The 26,086-nt window shown below is 47.0% G+C and overlaps 1 protein-coding gene across 1 annotated transcript in view; it reads left to right on the plus strand.

Annotated features, from left to right (window-relative positions):
- LOC119449721 (fatty acid hydroxylase domain-containing protein 2) overlaps positions 1–26,086 on the plus strand; it is an 81,181-nt gene that overhangs the window by 44,190 nt on the left and 10,905 nt on the right. Inside the window, exons 3-5 of the mRNA XM_037712959.2 lie at positions 2,786–2,889; positions 17,295–17,413; positions 21,316–21,521. Of these exons, the coding sequence (XP_037568887.2) occupies positions 2,786–2,889; positions 17,295–17,413; positions 21,316–21,521 (429 nt within the window). The remainder of the gene's footprint in view (positions 1–2,785; positions 2,890–17,294; positions 17,414–21,315; positions 21,522–26,086) is intronic.

Consider the following 26,086-nt stretch of genomic DNA (forward strand, 5'->3'; position numbering starts at 1 on the left):
TTCCATTTTGTTCATTTCATGGTGCTCACTGTTGCCTAAATTTCCAAGTTTGCGGTCTAGTGGGTGTCTGTATGTTCTTTTTCCTTTCTCTCTTTCCTTGATCTCTCATGATGTATCAAACCTGTCGTAGCATACCAAGTATTTTGGTCTGCTACCCTGTCCAGTTATATATCATTAGACTTTCTCTCACTACCGCACACGTGTTTTCGCATACTGTTTGACGTATACGGTTTCCTTGTGATACGAATACGCGAGTTGCTTGCACGATGGGTGGGCTATGCCGCGTGAATAACCTAACATGGCAGTGAGTGTTCAAGAGGCTATTGCCGAGGGTAGCCGTCATGCACAAGCACAGCGCCAACTTTGTGATCAGTCTTGCTCAGAGGACCCAAAAATGCAAAATATCATGCATTTTTTGTTCACTACTGTACATACCTTATCCTTATGGGCTCATCTCACCTATATTGACCCGGATGGCACCCGGGCGCGGGCTCATGGTTCGCATTTAATTCGCTCTTTCCCCGTACCGTGTACTCTGGCCTACATTGTCTGCATTTAGCGTATAGATGTAGAGCAGCTATACACCTGGCAGCTTAGGATGGAGGGCAATATTTCAACCCGAAATAAGAACCTTTGTACCATCATAATCCTTCCGGCAGACTTGCAGAACGACAAAAAGTTGGGTCTTCGGAAACATTCTGTCTTCCTCGAATTTCTTCTTCTTCTCCTTCTTTCTGGGGTTTTACGTGCCAAAACCAGTTCTGATTATGAGGCACGCCGTAGTGGAGGGCTCCGGATTAATTTTGACCACCTGGGGTTCTTTAACGTGCACTACAACGCAAGCACACGGGCGTTTTTGCATTTCGTCGAACTGAGGGAATGTAATCTAAGGAATGCAATCTAAGTTAGCTTAAAAAATTTTAAAAAGTGAGTGCTTTCATTCAAAGTACTGAGCACCTCGACACTAAGTGTCGAGGTGCTCAGTACTCAGTACTTAGTGTCGAGGTGCGCTCTAACCATGGGACACTTAATTTTTTAAATTGCGATAGCAATTATATGGACACTCCAAGCGGATTTCTGCCGTCGGCGTCGCCGTGAGGCTCCATATGAACTCCAACGGCGATGAAATCATCGCCGCGCGCCGTATGCTGTACGTGTGAGTGAAAGCGCGCGAGGGACGTGCGCTTTCACGGGGAGCGAGCGCACGGCGGAGAGCAAACGCGACTTCTTCCGTCGCGCGAAAGGCCGTGGGGGGACGGGAGGGAGGGAGGGGAGGCGACGTTTAGCTGCGGCACCAAATGCGTATTTATATAAAAATGTTGCGAGGCGAGAAGGTGGTAAAGACTTCCGACGCTGCTCGACGAGTGTCCCGTTCTGATCCCGTGGAAAAGCTCCGAGCCGCCGCCAGAGGCACCGGCAACAGTCACCAACGCCGCGCGCGTTCGGTGCGAACGCGGCCAAAACGCCGACGGCGTCGACAACAGTTCTGCGCGTGGCTGGTACCGCTACATGTCCAAGTTTATACAGCTGATAAAACTACTATACTTACTCCGTATAGCTCTCTACTAATTTGCTATCGCAATTGATCGCTTCGCCTTTCGGGTGAAACTGCGGCATTTTTTATTGAAAGAAAAAAAATAAATAAAACATCTCCCAAGCACTCCGTACAGATGGTTCACCAGTGAAGCTCGTTTCAACGTGCGGCCCCGGCGTTTAGCAGTGGGCTAATCCCGACGCTGTATTGAAGCGTTTCTCAATTATTGGTTACATGTTTGTGTTTCTAGTGGAACGCAAGCGCCAATGGCGGGCGGATGCTGCTAACCACGACGCCGAGCTAACTCGAGATATTATGTGACAACGGCGAGCCGAGGAGCCGGCGTTGCGTGCAGAGCAGGTACGACGTAGAGAACGACGTCACTAACGGCGCTGCCAGTGACGCGCGCGCTTGGGTGCGACGTAGAGAACGACGTAACTGAGGGCGCAGCCAATGGAGACGTTTAGCGAAACATGGGACGAACGGTTTTTCGTTTCGCCTAGCCATATACAGCTTTCGCTGTAAAAGCACCAAACGATGCGAGGCAGGAAACTACCTACCTATTGCAAAGTGCCTTGTATGAGCCAACGAATGCTTCGCATTAAAATATAAGTAACTTAGCTAGGAGACAGCTACGATCCTGAGTCCCCGACGAAAAAAAATACGTCATTGAAATACAATAGCATGACCGTAGCCGAAGCTGCGAGATCAATCACCTCAAGGGACCTCGCGTTATTATATGTCTGAAAAAAAATATTGGCGGTATGTTACACAGAAAAATAAATGACGTCTTATCAAACCTGTCTCTTCGCTTAAGTCCGATAGCTATAACGCCGGTGATCACCGCGTTATAGGTTGGAAAATTGTCACGAAATCTCATATGATCACGAGTTCTGAGCGTCGCTGAGAAGCGTTAGTTGAAGCGCGAACATTTAAATAAAATTCCAAACTTGACATTTTACGAGCGCATTCGAAGAAACCGTGGGCATCGTCGATCAGTAACCGCACATTCTGTGTCACTTACAAAACGGCTTCCGCCGTCAGTGCCTGACATTTACGAGGACATAAAATGGACGAAAGAGGCTGGAAGCGTATGGAGTTATTGCAGCGCTATACGTCCCGCAATAAACGAATTGCAAACGTCTGACAGCAGTTAACTTTCTGGGACAGGCGATAAAGCGAAAGAATTCAAGGTTCCCGTTATCGCCACAGATCTTTTTATTTCGACGACTTTTATTTCGTCCTTCGCAGGTTGGTGAAAAGCAGCAGCGAAGCCTTGCGGTCGACGCTGGACCTGAACTTCAAGAAGATCGTCTACGCGTTTCGCGGCGACTACTTCATCCTGACTGCGGGCGGTACGTGATTGCAATCCTCGATGTTCCGCGCACACCGGTCTTATCTTCGCATGTTCTCGACGTCGCGGTTTCGTATTCTTTTGTTCTCGATGTACGACGTCTGGGATTCAGAAAGGCAATTAGCGGAAGGTCCTCAGCGTTCTTGGCTTCAGGCACACCGTCAGCTCCTTGTGACCGCTGACCTTTCCGTATTGAGAGAGCGAGACGAATAAAAAGAGCGACAGTTACAGGAACAATTAGTTTACGGCGGTTTCTTGCTTACTTTTGTCAATTGCTGCACGTTGTCAAGAAGCGCGTGGCGGGGGAGCTAAAAAAGCAGGTCTGGTTTCAAGCTAGAAGAGCGAGAGATGAGGTGCTTTAGTTTATGCTTATTACATTTAACGTATTCTTGGATATACCTTTTTTTTCTTTGATTTAGCAATTGAGTATGTGCGCACGCCCGTTCTTGGCCAGTCCTCCAGAATGGGCACCTCCCAATGTGACACAAGGGCCACGTAGTTCGGTAAAAATTCTTTGATACTTGGTGACGACACGTGTGAATGGTGACGACACGTGTGTGTCGTCACCATTTCTTCTTACGGCAAGCATCGCACATAGCCTTCGTCCTCGTGGATTCGCATGGTATACGTGTCACACTGCGCATCCGCCTGGTTTGAAGTTTGCATTTCCGCATAGCTTGCGAGCGGTGTAGCGCATAAACATAAAAACTGCATCAAAATAAAGTTGTGACCTTTGTGGTGTTAAAACATAAACATTGCATGAGATTACACGTTGCATATCTGTAGAGCGAACGTAAACAAAACTCTACGCATCGCCGTTAGTTGTAAAGGATTTAGTTAACCGGTTTGCTCAAGCTTCGCTTCCGACAGAATCTAACATATGCGCTGCATCAGCATACTTAAAAAATATTGCGAGGGGAGGTCACAGACAACACTTGGGTATGGTGAAAAATTAGGGGCTGATGAACTTGCACAAGCCCACTTGGGTGCAATTCAAGTCAGTAAATTCACCAGAATTTCAGTTTTCACGAGTCAGACTTACTATATCGAATACATTTTTTTTTCTCTCGTCAACCTTCTCGTGGGACTGACAGTGCACATGTTTGCGTGATGCTACCGTCAGCGAATATCTCTATCCAAAGCACTTTTCCGGCCTTCTATCAACAACTTTGTGTAAGACAAAAAAAAAAAAGGAAAAATTAGGAAACAAGAACAATGATCTTCACAGAGGCAGGAAATCGTCCCCACAGCAGGGCGTTCGGAGGCATATCCAGAAAAACAAGCATGATCCAATTCTTATCCTCCTGAACGGAGTTTGACGTTTGGAAAGCTAGAAGACAGTTTCATACTGCCAGAAATGACCTTTCGTCCATTGTCGATGTCCGAATAAAAAAGCAAGCAGCAAAAAAAAAAAAAAAAAGAAAATTGGAGCCGGGTAGTTTTGGCAGCACGTGCGCTCACTCATCGCCTCTCGTGAACTGCGCAACAGGTGGCGCTTTGTGCAGGAAGCAACATATACCGCACGCAATGCCTTTCTCTTGGATGCTCCAAAAAATAGCCCCCGGCACATAGTACAAGCCTGTGTCATTCCAAACAGCACGCGATGTTAAAAAGAAAGAAAGAAACTTTTTGGTACTGACGGCACGTGGAAGTGATGCCCGCTTGATGCTGGGTTGACTTGGAGAAGCGAGAAAAACAAACCACTTTCTTCAGAATGTTCCACGGCATGTTCGTTGAGAGTCGGGGAACTGGAGAAATAATAAAAAATAAAAAGAAAGCTCGCCGAAATGGGGAGAGAAATTTGGAGGGGGAGGCCCTGCGGTACACGTGCTGTCTGTATCATTGTCTCGCTGAACCGTGCAGCGACGTGGACGCTAGGATTGGGGTCAATAAATTACGAGCCGAATGCACACTTCCATTCCTTAATGATGACGGACTAAGAATTGGCGGGTGACGAGTGTCATTATAGTACCTTTATGACTAGTACCTGTATCGCTAATGCTCGAGTTGTTTGATGTTTTATTCGTCCACTAATTTTTCTTTCGGCCTCTTGCTTTCTTTTTTTCCTTTTTTTGTATTTAGCAGATGTGGTGGTACCGTGGGCCCAAGGTTTGGACATTAGGTTCTAAGCCAGGAAAAACCGGATCTGAGTTTTGGGGGCGCCATCTGGTGTTTCTTATGCTGCATATCTTTAGTCCGACGCATTCTTTAAATACTTCCCCCGGTTTTTTGCGCCGTTGTCGGGGTACCCTGCGCGCCACAGCCGGTTGTGTCGTGAGTAGGCATTTCGCCGTGACGTCATACGTTCTCTTCTTTCATATGCACCAAATGATACGTTTAGCTTAACGTTGTGCGTCACTGCGTTACCTAACAACTTTACCACACTCCTTCTCACGTGCAAGCTAGCGATTTAAAACGGTTGGCGAGTGCGTCACGTCACGTAGCAACAACGGTTCTTCTTTTATGCGAGAGCGCTTTAGCTTCTCCTATCTTTCTATGTGGCAGGTATCGCTTTGACATTGTATGTGATATTGCACTACCTTCGGGATTGTGACATTGCACCGCCAGTTCACCCGGCGCACTACCTTCGAGATCAGCCAAGGTCGTAACGGATGTGGTTGTAAGATTTCATCGCCAGAATACAATAAACTACTTGTGTCGTTGTCATCGGTGTCGTCGTAAAACCATGGTCATCGTGCCGTAGTTGTGCCATTGCCTTGCCGTTGTCGTGAGACACACGCTCGCGTCACTCACATACAAACACAATTGATCTCCGTACTCGGACATATTTGCGCCATGTAGTAGCACTTTGCGGAACCCTAAACTAGGCTAGTTGGCCAGCCGCCTGCAAGATGCTTCGCATAACATTCATCGCCAGAGTATTTGGCATCTGCGTAATTGTCTTTCTCAGGCGACTGACAGACGGCCATCTTTCAGCTATCGCTTGGACACCTCGTGCGAAAGCTCTGACCAGCAAAAAAAAAAAAAAAAAAAAAAAAGAAAAAAAAGAAAAGAAAAGAAAAACGAAAATAGAGAGAAAAAAAAAAGACAAGAAGAAAACAAGTCACTAGCCCTCGAAGCTTTGCTCGGCTTTTGGTCATTGAGCAATCACGGTTGCCAGAGGCATTGCAGATAAAGATATTACGTTTTAAAAAATTTTCAGGCGTTTCCCGAACGAATTGCTGCGGGTATAGATGCCTCAGGTAGTAAGCACCGAAGAAAACCGGAATGCTTGAAAATCGGTTCTTGCTCCTTTTAGGTAACAGCTTGAAGTGCATGAGAGAGTAGCTTGGCTAATGCTTCAGTCACCCAGACCTGCTTTGTGTGAACCAGTCCGAACCCGCTGGTCCGAGAACGCGTGCGAGTGCTCGCCACACTTTTCCCTATTTTTTTTTTATTTCTTTAGCTTTGCGTGCTAAGATCCAGAGACACCGGTATATCCAAGAGCGTCGACACTGGCTCCTTTCTCCTTGAGTTGATTCGCTAGGTTTCTTCTTTTATTTATTCTTTAGCAAAAGCTCGGGGATTGTCTTAGGAAGTCTACACCCTGGGATATTTGCAACGTTCGCGCGAACAAAGAAAGATTGAACTAGACAGCTTTCTTCCGCGCGCACAGGAAACGATAAGGAGAACTGGAAACGAGGCTTTACGTCTTTGAGACGTCGAGTGCATTTCCCGAAGCAATCAATTCGACCCTGGCTTTTCGTCGCCCCGCGGTCTAAGCAGAGAATCTAATTGGAGATGCTCGCCAAGTATTCCCGCGATGGTGAAGCGCTAGTACCTCGCTTTCAGTCTTACGCAATTGCTTCGTGCGCTTTCTAGAGCAGTTTCAGATAAGCGTTGACGGTGACACAAGGACTTTGCCCGGGTTAGTTGTCGTTGTCAATACCACTTGCTGCCTCTTGAACGCGGCTTCGCAGTATGCTCGCGCAATCTTCTTTCAAGAAACAACACGGAGGAAAGGAGGTAGGAAGGAAGGAAGGAAGGAAGGAAGGAAGGAAGGAAGGAAGGAAGGAAGGAAGGAAGGAAGGAAGGAAGGAAGGAAAAAGGAAACGAGTGAACGAACGCATGAACGAAATGCGGCGTTCCGTTCTTTCGACAAAAATGCGGCCTCCTCCGAATGTACTCACCGCAATAAACGTTGCGATGTCAAGGACACACTGATGGCTCACGCGTGCTTATTGAATATAGCGGAGCGGAGGGGGTGCGCTAATTTGTTGATTGCGCCAGAAATGCACGATCACAGGGCCGGCATTATCGTTTGTATTCATTCAGTCTCGCTACCTCTCTGCCCGATAGAGGACTGCGTATCAGCAGGATGGTATGGCGGGATAAACCAGCTTTCCGCGCTCGTTTCTAGTGAGTTAGAACAGAGCACTAAGAGAGCTACGCGGAGCGGACAGGAGATTCAACGATGGGCAGTCAGCGAAGCCGTACGAGAGATGACCCTATCCGAATAGCATCTAATGGCACCAAGGCGTCGCGACTGAGGGCGATCAGAGGAGGAACTCCTGTAAGAATGGCTTCGTGTTTCTTACCGAAGCTGTGGATGTTTGGACGACTAATAGCTGCTGTCGTTCGCGTAGCGAGTGCTATGGCCCATTTGCGTGTCAGTCCGCGTTGCTGCTTAGACAAAATGACGAGATAGCGGGCACAGATGCTGCTGAGATATAGAGCAGTTGCCTGGAGTTTCGCCGCAAATCATACATTGCTGGTACCTCTGAACGCAGCCCGAGAGGTGTTATTCTTGAGGGGTCCCTCGTATAAATGACACAGCTCGTACGAACGCTTGTCACGATGTGTTCGGTCGACATTACTTTATATGTCATGGGTCATGTGCACTACCCTTAGCAGCAAAAGTAAATATCTTACGCGCGCGCGCGCGCGCACGCACGCCCGACGCCTTCACCCTTACAATCTCTCACATCACTACGTCACGCACGCACACGCCACGCACGCACGCACGACTCACTCACGTCACTCACTCACCACCACCTCACTCACTCGCTCGCTCACTCATCACTCACGCACCTCACTCACTCACTCACTCACTCACTCACTCCTCACTCACTCACTCACCACTCACTCACTCACTCACTCACTCACCACTCACTCACTCACTCACTCACTCACTCACTCACTCACGAACAAGAACGAACGTCTTCACTCAACGCACTCAGGCATCCGCACCACGCACTCAACGAACGACACGAACGAACGAACGAACAAAACGAACGAACGAACGAACGATACGACGAACGAACGAACGAACGAACGAACGAACGAACGAACGAACGAACGAACGAACGAACGAACGAACGAACGAACGAACGAACGAACGTCTTCCTCAGAGCACTGCAGGCATCCGCGCCAGCGGCAAGAACGAACGAACGAACGAACGAACGAACGAACGAACGAACGAACGAACGAACGAACGAACGAACGAACGAACGAACGAACGAACGAACGAACGAACGAACGAACGAACGAACGAACGATGGACGGACAAACAGAACGGGCTCGAACATTAGCGGTTACATTTATTTTCCGACTTCCTAACTTTTATTCGATGTCATTCTCCGGGTGCCGTTGAACGCTCATACTTCTCGTGGTGACAAGTAAGAAAAAGCCTCAAAGCCAGGTCGGAAAACAGCGCCTTTACACGCCTCGTCTGTTGTTTTTGTCGCTGGTGCGGATGCCTGCAGTGCTCTGAGGAATACATATATAAAACGTCGCAGGCACGACTACTATGTCAAGCTGCTCTCTCTCCACCGCTGTATTATTGATGCCAAATGTTTACGAAATACTTCTGCACTATTTCTGAAAGAAAAGGTAGCGACAGTCTGTGCACGTTCACGGAACATGTAGCATGGATGGGCAAATAACTAAATTGCTATTTGTATCTCGTTCCTCATACGCCGACGCTTTCTAAAATATAGATAAATGTCCATTGCCTACACTGTAAGAACCTCACACCATCATAAGTTATCATGAAACATTGAAGTCAGAAAAAAATTAAATTCCAGGGTTTTACATGCCAAAACCACGATATGAATATGCAGCCGGGCGTGGTGGGGAGACTCCGGATTAATTTTCCCCACCTCTTTAACCTGCACCCAGTGCGGGGTACATGAGCGCTTTTGTATTCCATCCCCATAGGAATGCGACCGCCGCGGCTTGAACGGAACCTTCGACCTCGAGCTAAGCAGCGCAATGCAAAAGCGACTGGGCTACCGCGGCGAATAAACGTCGATTATATTAGTATTTTAATTAATCCTAATTGGGCAGGTGCCAGTTGAGGTCGGCGAAATGCTTTACTGCTGGGAAATATACCTGAACGTGTCCGTTCTTTATATCCTTCGTTCGTTCGCAAGAATTCTCACTTTCGTTACCTCAGCGTCGAGACTCTCACGACGCTCGCGATTCCAGTGATCGCTTTCTCCCCTCAAAATTGTCCTGCGCCGTGTCTGTGTAGTGAAGACAAGTTAGGGATCCAAGGGGGATCCACGAAGCAACGCTGTAGATCCAAGTGTAATTCTACTCCTAACATTAATTATGAACTAGAAGACATGTTCGTTTGGCTTAACCTACGGCTTAACATGTCCGATATCTACTAAGCCCGTGCTGTACTCGTCCCAGTTCTTTTGTACCAACATCACCAAAGACGAGCAGTACTAACCCAGGACACAGCTGCTCCTGTCTTGGTTGCTAGGGACATGCCGCAATTGTCAACTCATCTCGTGTCGTAAATTAAGTAAAACATTTCTATTTTGGATATTGTGTAGAATATTTGTTTTGTGATATTGTGGATATTGTGTTTGTTTTGTGTAGAATATATGTTTTGGATATTGAATAGAATACAAGATAAAAAAAAAAAAAACAGGCGGAAATAGGAATGAGCTGAAATCATATGGCAATCCTGTTCTTTTATTTAAGTCAGAACTTGAACATATGCTTCGATGCTTTCATTTGTGTCATTTTTAAATCAATTCGTAATTTCAATGCTCTTACTCGTCGGTGGAGAAAATTCATTTTATGCTCTAATCAAAGCGAATGTACTCAAATGGGGGTGCGAGAACGCTCATAATTACAGTCACATATGCGACAAGCTGCGATCCGATTAAAATATGTTAACGGTGTTAGCTTTGTTCTTTTGATTGTGCGCAACATTGATGTGGCTGAAAGAAAAAAAAATCTTTCGTTTATTTGCCTGTTTTATCATCCGAAGCACAGTGCCTAAGTGTATATACCGTTGTTTTCAGAAAAAAAAGGGTAAAATATGGCTATTTCGTATATCAAGTTCAATACAATAGCAGATTAACAAAAAAAAAAAAAGGTGAAAGTAGTAGGGGTGTGCCGATGTCATATAGAAATCATTTTTCTTTTCTTTTGCACGCTGTTTTTACCCTGGAAGTGTCCTATCGCTCACGCTTCGTGCTTCTTTATCAGCTGACAAAAAAAAAAAAAAGAGAGTTTACGCAAACGGAGCGAGAGCGCATGTCAACGAGATTCACGCGGGTTTACGTCTGTCAAGGTGCGTCGTCGGCTGTCGTTCGTTTTCGGCAAACGTCCGGCTTCTAAAGATAGAAGTCCCTTCGACTTGGGTCGAACCCATTCACGGGTGACGTCGAGCATAAAGGCCACCCTCTATTCTTCTTTCAGCCTCTCGCCTTTTGCACCAGCTGACAGGACTCGGGAAACGAGCGAAACAAAACAAAAGGAAGGATACCATTCACTCGGGAAAGGACTCGGAGGGTGTCTCGAGAGACTCCGCGACAATGCGGACATTCCCGACGTCGAGACTTTGTTATGGATGCGACGCTGCTGCTTTCGTTTTCCGTCCCGTCAAGTCTCGCAGACAGGCGACGCCGTTGCTGCCAATAGCTTACGCTGCGCTTCTCGAAAACTGTACAGCTGCTGCCGCAGGCTATTGGAATTGATGTGATCTGAGCATACTTAGCCTCCGAGACCTCCGTCCACCGCGCGCCCGCTAGCTCAAGATCTTGCAGGTCGTATATGAGTGGCCTAGTTGACGACAGTGCTCACATAGGCCACGGTGTAGAGAGAGCAGCGCGTATGGAATTCAGCTGAAGGACGCGATGTCGCGGTTTCGATTGGCGGCCGGCTTTCAATGGGCCCGGAATGTAAGAACGACCTTACAATAGTGAATTAAGGGCAAGTCCCAGGATTGAAGTTGCCGGCGACTGAACGCAAGGGCAGAGAGAGAGAGAGAGAGAGAGAGAGAGAAACGAGAAGGGAAAGGTAGGGAGGTTAACCAAGGACGTGCCCGGTTGGCTACCCTACGCTTGGGGAGAGGGAAGGGGGAAGAATAGATAAGGAGTGAGAATATAAAAAAATCATAAAGAGTCAGTCATTCACACAGTCAGTCGCAGAGGAAGGTCCACTGTCACAAGCGTTCATACAGTCCAGTGTAACGCAAGGGCAGCAATTTGAGTAATCCTAGGTGGTCATAATGAACTCGGAGCTTTCCCCTGCGGCCTTCCCATGTCCGGCTGCTGATTTTGAACGTCGGACATCGCGAGCTTTTCTTACTGTTTGATAAGTCATAAAGCGTTTTTCGATGATCAAAAAGTGTATCTTGTTCACTTATCTGGTGGCTGTTGTGTCATTGTTTACAGCAGCTGCCCAGTCACCTGTTCGCATGCCTTTCGTAGCTGTGAATAGCTTCGTAAAATCAGTGCCTTTTTTGCTCACTCCTTTAGCATTATACTCAATGGGAAGTGCGTATCCATTCATCTCTAAGGTTTGTAGAGCGCACACTGACAATTTGTATAGTCGGCGCACTTTCCATAGACTTGTAAAGCAAGCTTCGCGACCATTTTGCCCCACACATTTCATCTGCCATATTCAGAACGTATCAAATTGACTACTCATTGACAAAAAAGGAAACGTCGATAGGGCGACAAAGTACTTCGTTAGGGTGCATTTGAATACTTCATGGAGTTTCGTAATATACATTTATAGACAACAAACTTTAGATTTACCAACGCTGCTCATTTTTGGATCACGGAGCAAATGTGGCGACGGTACTTGTGACGTGGAACTTACGGAATGTTTTTCGAGTGGTGTATTGGCCGAGGGTTGCTAGAAAAATCAACAGACTTCAGTGATTCCTTCGTCTCTGGACTCACCTACTGCGACATCTGTAACCACTCCGCTCGCTTTAACCGTTTCACCTCGCGTCCTTGCTTCTTTAAAATATTGTACGTTCTAGACTATTCGAATACATCATCGCGCAATCTTATTCAGTAGGAGATTCCAACACAAAGGTAAAACAACCAATTTTGAAGTCAAGCCAAATTGAGGATCACAGTTATTCGAATAATTGTTGTTCACAATTAGCCTGCACTGACATCAGATAACTTAGATGACTTTATGGCTCCCCAACGTACTGCACGGATTTATAGATGCCACAGCAGATAGACAGCGCTCCCAACCCGCCTTTAATAGGGCCGGCGGCGTTTGTTTTTCCCACTGGGTGCTTCCCCGTCATTCGCCCAGCCCCGAGTATATGGAGAGACTCTTCCTTTCGCTTGAACGGTATCCAAGAGCCTCGTCTTCACTAGGCCTTGTTGCCTGTCTTCTTCGCCGCCTTTCTTCTTGCTACGAGAAAGAATTCACTGATGTTTGGCCCTATTTCGGCGCGCCGCCTAGCTTCCTCCGAGCCAATAACCGGCTCGCGTCTTTCGCCTCTCCCTGGATTGGGCGTGCCTTGCGGGCCACGCCGCTGCATCCTTGCTGCTCCATCGAACTCGCGAAGCATCCCGACCGCAGACGCGGCAACAAAAGACGGCAGAAGACGGAGCACGCGAAAGGATACTCTTTTGATCGTCGCCCCCCTTTTTTCTCATTCCCGGGTGGCAGTAATGGGAAGTATGAAGGTTGCCGCTGACGGAGTCATTCAAGGCAGCCGCAGCTCTCGTAAAACAGGTCACGTGCGCTGGCGCCGTCGTGCAACCATCGCAGTGTTTTGGTACGTATCAGCTAAAGGGAAACAAAAAAAAAAGTCTTGAGCCCAGCTCATTTTGGAATGCTTGAAAGCATAAACGAAACATCGTCTGCTTCCGTTCTGCGCCTAAGCCTCAGAGAACGTAAGCGTTATAGGCGCAGCTTCAGCGCTTAGAGGAAGACATTGGGTTCGCTCTTTAATCACTATAAGCTGGTGATAGAAGTTTGAAAGCTAGGTACACGGGCAGCTGTTTAGTCTGGTCTATCTTCCTTATTTTATTTTTTCTACCATGACGGCAATATAAAAGCTCGAAACTGGGTTTGCTTTGCCCGTCCTTTTGGTTACGCCATTGTCGTATAGTTACTGTGTCATCGTCGTCAGGCCCACACATTCACATTTTCAAAGTGAATCTAGTTAGATGGTGCAGTAAAACAAAAGTATATGTATTTTTGTATGTATATGTATAGCATATATAGCATACCTGATTAAATCAAGCAGGCTAGGTGACTATTTGTCACCGCTCGTTTCAACGGGGATGCTATTAAATCATCATCATCATATCACCACTCCAAGGATCCTGCGGCAAGGTCCAACTACCGGGTGCCGGACGCGTTAACCACTGCACTATCACGCATACTTCTTCCCCCCTTTATTACACGGGAAAAAAGAACAAAAACAAAGCACTACAAATAATGAAGTTACAACCATTTCAAGTAAACAGACAATGAAGTCAGGGGAAGCGCAGGGGGAAGCTAATTATTATACTTAAGTGACATGTACCACGCCGTACACAATCCGTGTGACCCACCATATATGACATGTTTTTGCCACTTGTCCTGCGTACAGTCTCTGGCGCAGTAAACGCGTCGCAGGCATGGCTGAAACACCGTGCAGCACTCGGTTCGCAGTGTGTACACTGCTCAAGGACCACCGCCGGATTGGTCATTCTTATTGGCATTTTCTTGCCCTGAGTTTTGAATCTATGTGTTTAGAGGTATACCTGCGCTGACGCACAGCCATGGCGCTTAGAAACTTGCAAGGGGGTATTTGTGCGTCATTTACAGCTTGAGAGTGGTGGCGTCTCTGCGTGTATTTAGGAAGCCACAGCAAACACAATTTCACCAGACGAAGGCGAAGTTGTGCTCGTGTTCGTAAATGAAAACTTGCGCTTGAAAAAATAAATAAAAATGGCAGTGTCCGCTGTGCACGGGAGCCTGTTGCCAGCCGCAGTAAACGAGGTCACATGCCGGAAGGATCAGCTAGTCTGCCGAGTTTTTTTAAATTCCCGTGTAATAAAGGGGGGGGGGGGGGAGTATGCGTGATAGTGCAGTGGTTAACACGTCCGGCACCCGGCAGTTGCACCTTACCGCAGGATCCTACACTGTAAGAAATTCACACCATCATAAGTAATCATGAAACATTGAAGACAGAAAAAAATATTAAATTCCAGGGTTTTACATGCCAAAACCATGATATGAATATTTAGTTCACGGTTGGTCCATGTGGCACTCATTTACGCGGGCAGGAAAAACTTGCTACATAACACGGCAGTCGACTTCTGCTTTGTATGCTAGGTTTTAGAAACATGATTAGTTCGAATCGGCAGTCTCGATTTCACACGCAGATAAATTTACTAAGGCCGTATTACGACGTATATCACCAATAAAGTACTAGTAAAGTCTACCACTAAAGCTGTTGATATTGGGCAGTATAGCTTAATTTGACAGATTACATTGTATTCGACTCGTCAACAAACACCTAACAGTTCAGATTTTTCCGCAGGAAGCTGCGACAGCAGCAGAACTCATTTTTCAAGCGAAGCTTGTATTGGCTCACTTGTGTCGGGGTCGGTGTACGCGCAAAAGTATCATTATCAGTGCTGGCTCGTGCGTCGTCGTCTTCTTCCGCAGCTGGCTCGTTGGCGCCTCTCGGGTAGCGCGCATGCTTGTGCTCGGCACGCGCTCGTGCCACTGCTCCTGCGTTCGTCGTCGTCGTCTTCCACAGTTGGATGCGTTACCACTCATCATTCCAGCGTAGAATTTCGCTTCTTTTCTGTAGTAGTAATCGGGAGGCCGCGTTTACGGGGGTATGAGCCATTGCTTAAGGGGGTATGAGCCATTCATTGTCTTACGTGACGGGCAGGTTTCATTATGAAGCAATTTAATTTCGAAGAATCGCAAGCAGCAATGACGCGCGAATGCTGCGAACAATGCCGCCGAGCAAACTCGAGACATCGAACGCAAGCGACAACAGAGACGAGCATAGAATCATACGAGCACAACGCAATGGATGGAAAAGTTGCACGAAAGAGAAGGAACAGTAGAAGGAAAGGGAAGGACAAGTAGTAGGTCACGTACACACAGGACAAGCTTCGCTTACCCCCATTTTCTCGGACAGGGGAAGGGCTGGTGATTTTTTCAAGAGAGCAACGACAAAATAATTATGTGGAAGCCATCGACGCTAGTTTAAGCGAATAGCCCAGCGCTTCTAGAAATTTATTCGCCTTATTAAAGGAATGTTGCGCTTGAAGGCAAATATTTGTTGCAGTGAGGATATTTAGGTATAGCGTTCGTTGTTCCGTTGCATATAATTCCACATAGTACAAAGCCGTTAACCAGCACCTACGGCTGGTCACGCGGCCGTCTCGGGGCTGCCGCGCAGGCCGCGTTGCTGACTGCTCCTTGATTAACATTCGATACCCACACCGCCCTCAGCTTTCACCACCGAAGCCGTAAAACGGTATCTATCTCATCTCCAACGTGTAGCCGGTAAAACGTGACGTGAGAAACGAAAAATTACGGAATACTGCCTAAAATGAACCGCTCAAGGAAGTTTTTTTCTGTACGAGTAAGGTATGTATACGCGAAGTAACTTTTTTATTACTCGGGGCTCCGACTGCGCGTCGCCGCAGGGCGGTCTTCACCAACGGCATTCGGCGCACGAGAACGTTTGCGGAACTAACCCAGTAACAGCTTCGCTGTATAATATGTGTAAACAACTGAAAGGTTGATAATTATTAGGCTACAGTGCTTGCGTAGTGATGCTCGAGAACTATGACGCATTTGCTACGACGCATTTGTGCTACACGAAAACTCGACTTAAAAACACCTAACACAAAAAAAGCAAAAAAAAAAAATTCGAGGAAAGAAGGAGCAAAACAAATGAGAAAGCCTGATCTCATTGCAATATCTGACCTCTATTTCTCTCTCTTTCTGAGCCAACATGCCACAGCTCAGGACTTTCACTCTTCTCTCGCGAGACAAGTAGATAAACGTGCCCCATCTTCGTCTGCAGTTATCAGGCGGACGTCAGTTCCTCTAGCAAATATGAATTAATGAAAGCGCATGATCATATTCCCGCGAAAGCGTTGAGGATGACGTAATCGTACAGAACTGTTGTGCATCAAAGGGTCTATTCTGACGTTCAAAGGTTCTATTTTGAGGTCCGGTTGCTTGCGTTACCCGGCGCGTAAGCTCAGTGGCTACGGCGTCCCGCTGCTGAGCTCAAGGTTTCGGGCTCAATTCCGGCTGCAGGGGTCGTATTTTAATGGGGGTAAAATGCGGAAACATTTGTGTGCTGTGCTTTGGGTGCACGTACATTAGGGAACCGCAGGTGGTCAAAATTATTCCGACGGTGTATCTCGTAGCTCACTGCTCAGTTTGGAAACGTTAAATCTCGAACTTAAACAAACTTTCCTTGCGTTCGACGCAATTCACACTTTACAGCGAAGGTGTTTGTGCGATTAGAAGCGCTCGAAAACGTTGCATGCCTGTTTTCACGGTGTCGTAAAACAACTATTATAGATCACTCACCGAGCTCATATTTTGAAGGTTGGCAGTTTGGGCTATTTGGTATTCTATAGTCTAATAAGTAGAAAAGCGCAAACGAAGATGGGACAAGAAACACAGACAAGCGCTTACTTCCAAATGAGTTTAATGCGGAAAAGCGATTATTTTTATACATATTACTAGAAAACAGTATTATTGGTGAAGGTGTGGTTTCCGCACGTGACGGTTTTCTCCCTTATCTTGTACTACTGCTAGCCACATGCATAAAATTCATCGGTTTTCCGCATTAAACTCAGTTCGAAGCAAGTGCTTGTATGTGTTTCTTGTCCCGTCTTCGTTCGCGCTTTGTACTTATTATCATATTTAGAGTAAATGTGGGACATGTTAGGGGTGATATGCGTGGTAGATTTTGAAATGTGTCCGTTAATGAAGAGCTAAAGGAAAATAGCTAAACCTTCATTTTCCGCTTGTTTAGAGGCGTTATATGAAACGCCAACAAAGCTTTTCGCACTGTCCCGACAGAACCAAATGTAGTAGCAAATATATAACTGGGCAGAATAGGGGCCATATTATGGGTGACGTAGGCAGAACGTTTCCTATTTTTCTTATGTGTGTCCCCCCTCCGTATTTCTTTCTCATGCATCGCAGGTCAGTGGGTGCTAACAGTTGGCAGCTACTGGTTTCTAGGACTTCTATTCTTGGCGGCCGACACGAGCAAAGCACTTTCTTGGATGCGGAGGTACAAGGTGCAAGCGATAGAGACGAAGGTCAGTTCGGCGTATACAGGTAAATTTAGCCATTGGGGATCAGGTCCGTGGAGAGGTTGGAAGCACAAGCTCCCTGCTACTCCGTTTCACTTATGCATCGGCTAAGGCCCTATGAGTGACGAAATGCACTAGAAAAAAAATGCTGATTAACGCGAGAAAAAAAGAAAGGAAAAAGCAACAAAAGGTGGATTAATGATGTCAGATTTAATCGCTAGGTTGAAAATAAAAATAAAGTGCAAAGGCATATATATATAACTGTGGCTAAGGAAATCACGCTGGTCCCAGTAGTAGAATGAAGAAAGAGTACGATGTACGTTGGACTTGCACAGTATATTTTGCTAACATTTCGGCTGGTGGTACGTGTACGTCGTACTCTCCTTTCTTCCTTATATATAGTCGTATTATAAGAAGCCAACAAACAATGACACCAAGGAGAGCAGCATAAGGGAAATTATCTGCAGTTTTTAATTGAATTAAAGAACACTGGCCAGGTTGCACTCGGTCGCGCAAAGCTTAGGCTCATCGAAACTTACTGACTGCTACTGCTAGGTATTAACTTGGTTGCTGCTAGGTCTTCACTTGGTTTAACGTAACTACGCATGTAGGAAGGTATTCTTGAGCGATCGTTTTCGGAGGTATCTTCCCTTTCGCGTGACTAGCGCTGGACGCGTCGGCGCCTACGAGCGACAGCGCTCCTGGCATGCCACACACGCAGGCAGGCTAACCAAGGTTGGCACAGTGTCAAGAACACTGTCGCTTGACGACGCCGAACGCGGTGGCGACATTTCGCGTGACTAGCGCTGGACGCGTCGGCGCCTACGAGCGACAGCGTTTCTCGCATGCCACAAACGCAGGCAGGCTAACCAAGGTTGGCACAGTGTCAAGAACACTGCTGCTTGCCGACGCCGAACGCGTTGGAGGCTAGCCGCTCGATATCAACCGGCCAGCTTTCACTGTGTCTTGAGCTTTGCGCCGTCTATACTCGCGGACAACTTTCTGTGGCAATGAAGGGAAAGCTACGGGCGCGTGGATACTGCACATGTGTTACCGCGCCAAGTATTCCGGCAGCGTTTGACAGTGCTTTTGGTTGCTCGGAACAGACGCTGAATCGATGCAACTTCCACGTGCGACGATTTCCCGTTTGCCCAGACGCGGAAGGGAAAAGCGGCAAAATGAGTAAACTTTTACACTCAGTGGTGTGTTCTGTCTTATTTAACTGTTGCTAATAAGCTGTTTATGTTTGCTCTTCGCCAACATAAACCAACGTGGATTAAAACGCGGGACTCTTTTCAGAAACGCCATCACCTGTGAGCGCTTTGCCTCCGTAGCTTTCCCTTCATTGCCACAGAAAGTTGTCCGCGAGTATAGTGCAAGCTTTCGCCTTTTTATTTATTTTTTCTCCTGGCTCAGCGCGTCGCGGAGAGAAGAGAGGCGGGGGTCGGGAAGGCAGGGAGCTGGCGAGAAAGAGATGCACGCGGTCTCCTCCTCCTCCTCCGGGTTTCCATGGCTACGGCGCGGCAGTTTCTTGGCACGCACCACCTTACGACTGGCTTACACAGCTTCGCTGTTAAAATGATAAATGAATAGAAATGAAAGTGGATGAAAGAACAACTGACCGCCGGTTGGATTGGAACCTACGTCTTATATATATATAACAGTGATGTAATGAAAAATGTTAGGCGCGAAACGTTAAGAGACAGGAAGAGAGCGGCGTGGACCAGATAGCAAACTTCCAGTTCTTAAAATAAAAAATAAAAAAGATGGAGCTGGGCAGGCCATGTAATGTGTAGGGCAGATAACAGGTGGGTCATTAGAGTTACACAATGGGTGCCAAGAAAAGAGAAGTGCAGTCGAGGACGGCAGAAAATTGGGTGGGGTGATGAAATTAGGAAATTTGCAGGCGGAAGTTGGAATTAGCTAGAGCAAGACAGGGGTAATTGGAGATCGCTAGGAGACGCCTTTGTCTTGCAGTAGACATAAAAATGTCGCAGTTTCACCCGAAAGGCGAAGCATCAATTGCGATAGCAAATTAGTAGAGAGCTATACGGAGTAAGGATAGTAGTTTTATGAGCTGTATAAACCTGGACATGCAGCAGCACCAGCAACGCGCAGAACTGTTGTCGACGCCGTCGGCTCGCACCGAACGCGCGCGGCGTTGGTGACTGTTGTCGGTGCCTCTGGGGGCGGCTCGGAGGTTTTCGACGAGATCAGAACGGGACACTCGTCGAGTAGCGTCGGAAGTCTTTACCACCTTCTCGCCTCGCAACGTATATATAAATACGCATTAGGTGCCGCAGCTAAACGTTGTCTCCCCTCCCTCCCTCCCGTCCCCTCACGGCCTTTCGCGCGACAGAAGAAGTCTCGTTTGCTCTCCGCCGTGCGTTCGCTCCCCGTGAAAGCGCGCGTCCCTCGCGCGCTTTCACTCGCACATAGAGTCCGCACATAGAGTCCAACGGCGACGATTTCATCGCCGTTGGACTCTATACGGGACCTCACGGCGATGGCGATGACGCCGACGACGCCGACGGCAAAAATCAGCTTGGAGTGTCCATATAATTGCTATCGCAATAAAAATAGGCTGATGATGATGATATATAATATGTGCTCACAACAGAAGAAAGATGTAGCACCTGAAATTGCGCTGCATGTAAAATGTACAAGAAATTAATGACAACTTGCTGATATTGCAGGGAGGCTTAGACGTTAGTTCAAGGCACTATACACTGACACTCACTGCTTCTTCCAAAGTAAACTAAAGTGCCCCACTGCAGAACTTATATTATTTGATCATTTTTAACTGCTAATAAAGAAAAGAAGAAAAAAAAAACGTAAACGGCTCACAGGTGGCGGTATTCGTGCCTTAGATCCGAGTATACATTTCCCTTCCCACTGAAATATGCGGCGACTCCCTCAAGGAGTCGTCATGCGGTTAAGATACACATTTAGTGCACACTTAACGGCACGAAACTAGACTCATACGAGCGAAACACATGAACAAATCACTGTGTTGCTGGTTAGTTCTCATTAGTTCTACTGTACACAAATGTCGAGGGCAGGAAGAAAGATGTGTTCCGGCGTCGCGAAGCATTTTTGAAATCTTACGGCCTGTAATACAGAGCTGTGAACTACAAAAGAAACGTCCGCAGTAGATTCTGGTAACCGGGTGGCGTACAGACATCCACACATCTGTCTAGAAAGTTCGAGTGGTGCTCTGCAGAACAAGGCGTAATATGGCAGCAATTGCTGAGTTCGGCATGCGAGGCTCCGGGCAATTTAGCGTGCCCATGAGGCTGCGTTTGCACAGAGAGAGATAGAGAGAGAGAGAAAGACAGGGATGTTAACCAGGTGCATGTCTGATTTGCTATTGTGCACTGGTTAAAGGAGGCAGTTCTCTCCGAAACCGAGCACCTGTATTAAAATATCGCCTGTCTTGTTCTGAAACACATCGCTATAGCTGAATCTCTTCATACAGAATGGCGGACGTCTGCGCTCCATGCCCTTAGTGTTTTTCTCGTTTACGTTCTTGTATTATTATCATAAAACGGTACGCATGAAGCAAATAAACGCACCTGATTTGGTGCACGAAAAAGTATTCTATAAACGAGCGTATATTGCGCGAATAGTTGGTTCGTGTTTGCAGCTTCAAACAAGCGCTTGCTTTGAACGAAGACGAAATAAAGACCGAGGACGTAGCGCCTGTCCCGCGTCTCTCGTCTTCGTTTGAAGTGTGCGCGTATTTAAACCTGCAATAAGCAAAAGTAACACATTACCGGCACAAGGGGGACAAATAATTTAAAGCCTTCCACAGCTTTCGAGAGTTGTTAGTCTCGTTAAAGTGCGACAACGAACGCATTTAAATCATGTCTGTCTTTTCTTTTTTTCGCGCCTGTCTCTTCTTTCAGCCAACTGCTCAAAGCTTGGTTCCAGTGGTGCGGCAGGTGGTGTTCAATCAAGTCTTCGTTCAGCTGCCCGTTAACGTCCTCTTCTACTGGGTGAAGGACTTGCGCGGGTTCGACCGGAGCCTAAACCTACCGCCATTGTCTCGTGCCGTGGTGCACTTCGCTTGTTTTGTCGCGATCGAAGAGGCGCTGTTCTACTACTCGCACAGGTGACGAGCATGGTTCAGTTCGAAGAACTTGATCTTCCTTTTAAAAGTGACGCTTTTTTTTTTTTTTTGCTTCGGACGCGAAACCGGGTTGATTAAGCAAAGAAAGTTTAGCTTTAAAGGAAGAGCACAGAAAGAAGGGCAGTCCGGCGACTGAGTGCTGAAGAAACACGAACCTGAATATATTCACGAAGAAGGACAATTGGAGGTCTGGCAGAAGCACCGAGAAATAGCGATGCAATACATAAGGACGATTTGCACTTTAGGTAACAGGTAATGGGTATAACAGGTAATGAGTACAACATGAACGCGCGAATACAGACACTTCATAATGTATAGCGAAAATCACGCTACCGTGCTTACGTAGCGGTTAAAATATCAATCTCGACAAATGAAGTTCCTGCGCACAAGCGGCGCTCCCAACAAGCAGTAGCGCGAAGGTTTACTTGTGGTCTCAGGGTGATTAAATGCGCATCCTTTTTTTTTTTGCCCGCACATTTATGCATGTTGTAAAGAATATCACAAATAAACATGCGGATAGAAGAAGGAAATGATACATCGGCTAACTTCAACAAGTGATGGCGCTCAAAAAGCATAGATAACATGCGAACACGAATGGACGTTCAGAATTATAGCTGCTTTTTTTTTTTGTAAAAATAGGGAATAAATGTTCATGCTCTGTAGACCCAGGCTCTCAATATCTGCAACTTCAGTTTTCAACCTTGTAGGCTTATCTTCGTTGTTTTTTCTACAAAACTGAACATCTCTGGAAGAGTAGCTGCCTCCACACTTGCTGCAATGCATAGAAGCTAAACATCACGTTACCTTTTAAAAATTATACTTAGTCCTCTGAGCCTTTCATTTAGACAAGATCCAACTTGCCACAGTAAAGAAGAATTTGATGCGCGACATCTTCTCGGCAGTTCACAAAGCTAGTTTTGTGCCGTTTCATGTAACATTGCCTATTGTAACCGACAAGGTTGCTGATTTGCATAGCCTGGAGAATTTGCTTGTGGCTGGAAACACCGCCTTAACATTCGCATGTTCTGCGGCCTTCCTTCAGTAGTGCGAAATTCTGTGGAATTGGGGTATCCCAGCCACTCTTTTCCTTTCAAAGGGAGGATTGAATAGATTGGAATGGTTACGCGCAAGCGAGTCCTTCGGCAAAATATTATTCGGCAAAGGACAGTCAAATTTACAGTTGGTAACCAGTACGCAAGAGGCAATTAGATTTCCCAAACAAACTATCTGCTGCGCAGTGACAGCAAGATTTTCTCAGAACATTGTCTAAGCACATGCTGACAAATCGCTTCCTTTATCGAGCTTTTGAATGTACTGACTTGAAGGGCAGAAGTTACTTATCCTCACGCAGAGTGGGTGGACCGAATCAGTGCACCAACGACATAGTCTTATCTCTTTCAAGAAAACAGGATGGGCTGGTCACTGGGAGGAAGACTCCACAGGCTTCTGGGTCAGGAGCTGCTGGATAGAGTCGCGAGAAAACAGCAGAACAGCAGTCTGTCAGCCATTTAGCACGTGGGTCGTCGAGGCAGCAGGACAATCTTGAACAGGGGTGCTCCTGTGAGCCCTTCCTTCCAGCCTCGGCGCCACTGTACGACGAGGCGAAATGGGACTCCGCTGCCGCTGATAGAGCACTTCGAGGACCATTACACAGCCGGCTCTCCTGCTGTGCCGGGCCGGGATTAAGAATGCTCCTGGATGAGCCGCATTCGGGGACAGTGCCACGATAATGACGGCACCCTTTGAGAGTGTTTTCCGAGAAGATGGGCCGAGAAGAAGAAACGAACCTTCGCCGAGAAAACTTCCGAACAGCGTCCGTCTGGGGTGCGGGAGGCTCCAGTCGGTGGTGCGCCGGTCTTTCCGCGAAGCGTAATGAGCACTCGAGGACGAAAATGCGCGAGCAATCAGGGCAGCTGCTTCGCGAAGTGGTATTTTGCAAACCGTGGAAAGCTGTCGGTAAGGGCTTTGACTAATCGCGTGACAAATAGAGACACAGGAGACGGCCTCTTCTTGATTGCTTTTTACTTTCTGGCGTCCGTATATCGGCGAACTGCATAAAACTCTTTTGATTTATGTGCGAATGTCACCTTGCTGTTATTACAGAGGCCCGACGTATTATGTAAGCTTTGCTTTGTGTAGCAGAGACTTGGGCTTGTTGGTACATCGTCGTTGTAGCACAAACACAAAAGAACAAAAAAATCACAGAACGAGACATACAGTATGCTGTGGTGTATACAAAAAGGGACCCCCCCCCCCATAAAAATAATAAAAAAGACCGACTAGTTTAATGGAGCTCTTTTTAATTGTGTTGCTGTGTTCTCCCGCTAGGTGGTTGTAGTGAACACTTTACAAGTCAGTATCCGAGCTGATTTTGCCATAAAATGTCGAACGGGCTTGTGGTGACAGTTTTCCAAACTGTTGTCACGCTGCTCTTGCGAAATTGTGAGGTCTGTTTGTAACGGGCAGGGAAGAGACACCAAAGAAACACTCGAAATGATTTGAACGACGTCTATGGAGGAGACACTGAGCCGTACACCAGTAGCAACACCACTGTTATCCCTGTGGTGCCTACGACAGCCACAAGTGCACCTCACGGTTCCGGGAATTACGAAGAAGACCCGTCATTCCACAGTAGATCTACGACAGTTGACATTGTCATTACTGAACGAGCCATAACCGTTGGACAAATAAAGTTTATTCCTATCGTATCCATACGAACAAAGAACGCACATTTACACCGATGGATCTGTCTCAGCCACAAGCTTCACAGGCGCTGTTATCATCTCGGCCTTACAAGTCACCATGCAGTTCAAAGTGTAATACGTACGTAACGATCTCTACGGCAACGGAACTTGCCACCCTACGTATCGCTGTTAATTACATCGCACAAGCAAAACCTTGAAAGTGGGTCGTTTTTTGTAATACCAAGGCAGCCCTTCAGAGTCTGCAGTCAGCCTTACGAAGCAAAACCCATGAACAACTTGTGTTTGAGACCAGAGAGGTTCTCCATCAAGCCCTCATAAACGGACAGGGCATCATCTTCCAATGGCTTCCGGGGCACTGTGGCATCGTCGGTAATGACCTTGTTGATGATGCCGCCCGGTCAGCCCATACAGAAACCAGGCCTTTTACGGAGGAGAAGATCTTGGGCCCGTGGCCTCGTGCGTCTGCTATGTACAGGGCTACAAAAGCGCTGCTGCGTTTTTTGAAGTGCACAAGCCTGTATAACCACCTGTGACGAAACTCAGCGATGAACGCTTGACTGCGTAAATGTGCAAGATGTGAACTTCTCTCTTCCTTCTCCTCTTTCAATCCCTTCTCCCCTTTCCCCAGTGCAGGGTAGCCTACCGGGCTCAGCCTGGTTAACCTCCCTGCCTTTCCCTTATGACTCTTCTCTCTCTCCTGACCATTCCTATAACCCTATCTAGGACAGACGCTGCGAGGGGTCTTCGTTTACTTGCTCAAACTAAGACTGAAACTTGATGGAACACCTCGATTTTCTCGAACTGTCCTCTCCACTGACTGTATCCTACACACTGAAGCTGCAGATTCCATCGAACTTCTCCCGCCGTGATGCAACCTTACTTTGCCGCCTCTGGTTAGGGGTGGCGTTTACGAAAGCCTATTCATTCTTTATTGGAATGTCGGTCACACAAATCTGTGACACTTGCAACTGTGAAGAGACGATTAAGCACGTGTTGTGTTTTTATAATCTTTATGACATCGAACGCGACGTTCTTCGGAGTGTGTTAAACCGATTAGACAGCCTACCATTTTCTGAGACAAAGATTCTTGGACAATGGCCCCACGTGTCGCAGGCTTTCAAAGCGACGAGGGCATTGCTACGATTCATTAACTCAACTGACCTCAGTGACCGATTGTAAAGTGTTGGACAACCGCACGTGTTAACACTGAGAGTAACTCCCTCCCTCTCTCGTTTCCTTCTTTTCATCCCTTTAAACCCCTTCCCCCGTGTAGGGTAGCAAACCGGACGTGCGTCTGGTTGTCGTCCCTGCCTTTTCTTCCCCCTCTTCCTCCTCCTCCTCCTAAGTGAATTGGGCGGTTCGAAAAGGATGAATGAGCTTTAAAGTCCAATCTTATATCCGGCAAAATTCACCCAGTCGTAGATCTATATAAAGTACAACAGAAACCAAACGAGAGTTCTCGCTATACAATTCAAATGAGTTCAGAAGCTGCTTGCATGAGTGTGGGTGAACTCTTGTGAGTGAACTTTGAGTGTGGGATAAGGCTTTTAAAAGGCGCGTTGCCGCGATGTTTGTTTTTCACGTGCTCAATAGGCCAAAAAAAGAAAAAGAAAAAAGAAACCGAGGTCACTCGTTCGATTTTGTGCCAGGAGTTACGAAAATCACATCGAAAACGACCGAGACCTGTTTTCGAAGACGATCATCGGTTACGGAAGCCCGTGCTATGGGTATTACCCCGAAGCCAAGGAAGTTTCAAGTCTGTTGCAGACTCCTTCACCAAGAACGGAAAAAAGAAATACAAGTACGCCCGTGTGAAGACAATGATAATGTTTTCTTTATTTT

Source organism: Dermacentor silvarum, chromosome 4 (assembly GCF_013339745.2).
Source record: "Dermacentor silvarum isolate Dsil-2018 chromosome 4, BIME_Dsil_1.4, whole genome shotgun sequence".
In the NCBI taxonomy this organism is placed as follows: domain Eukaryota; kingdom Metazoa; phylum Arthropoda; class Arachnida; order Ixodida; family Ixodidae; genus Dermacentor; species Dermacentor silvarum.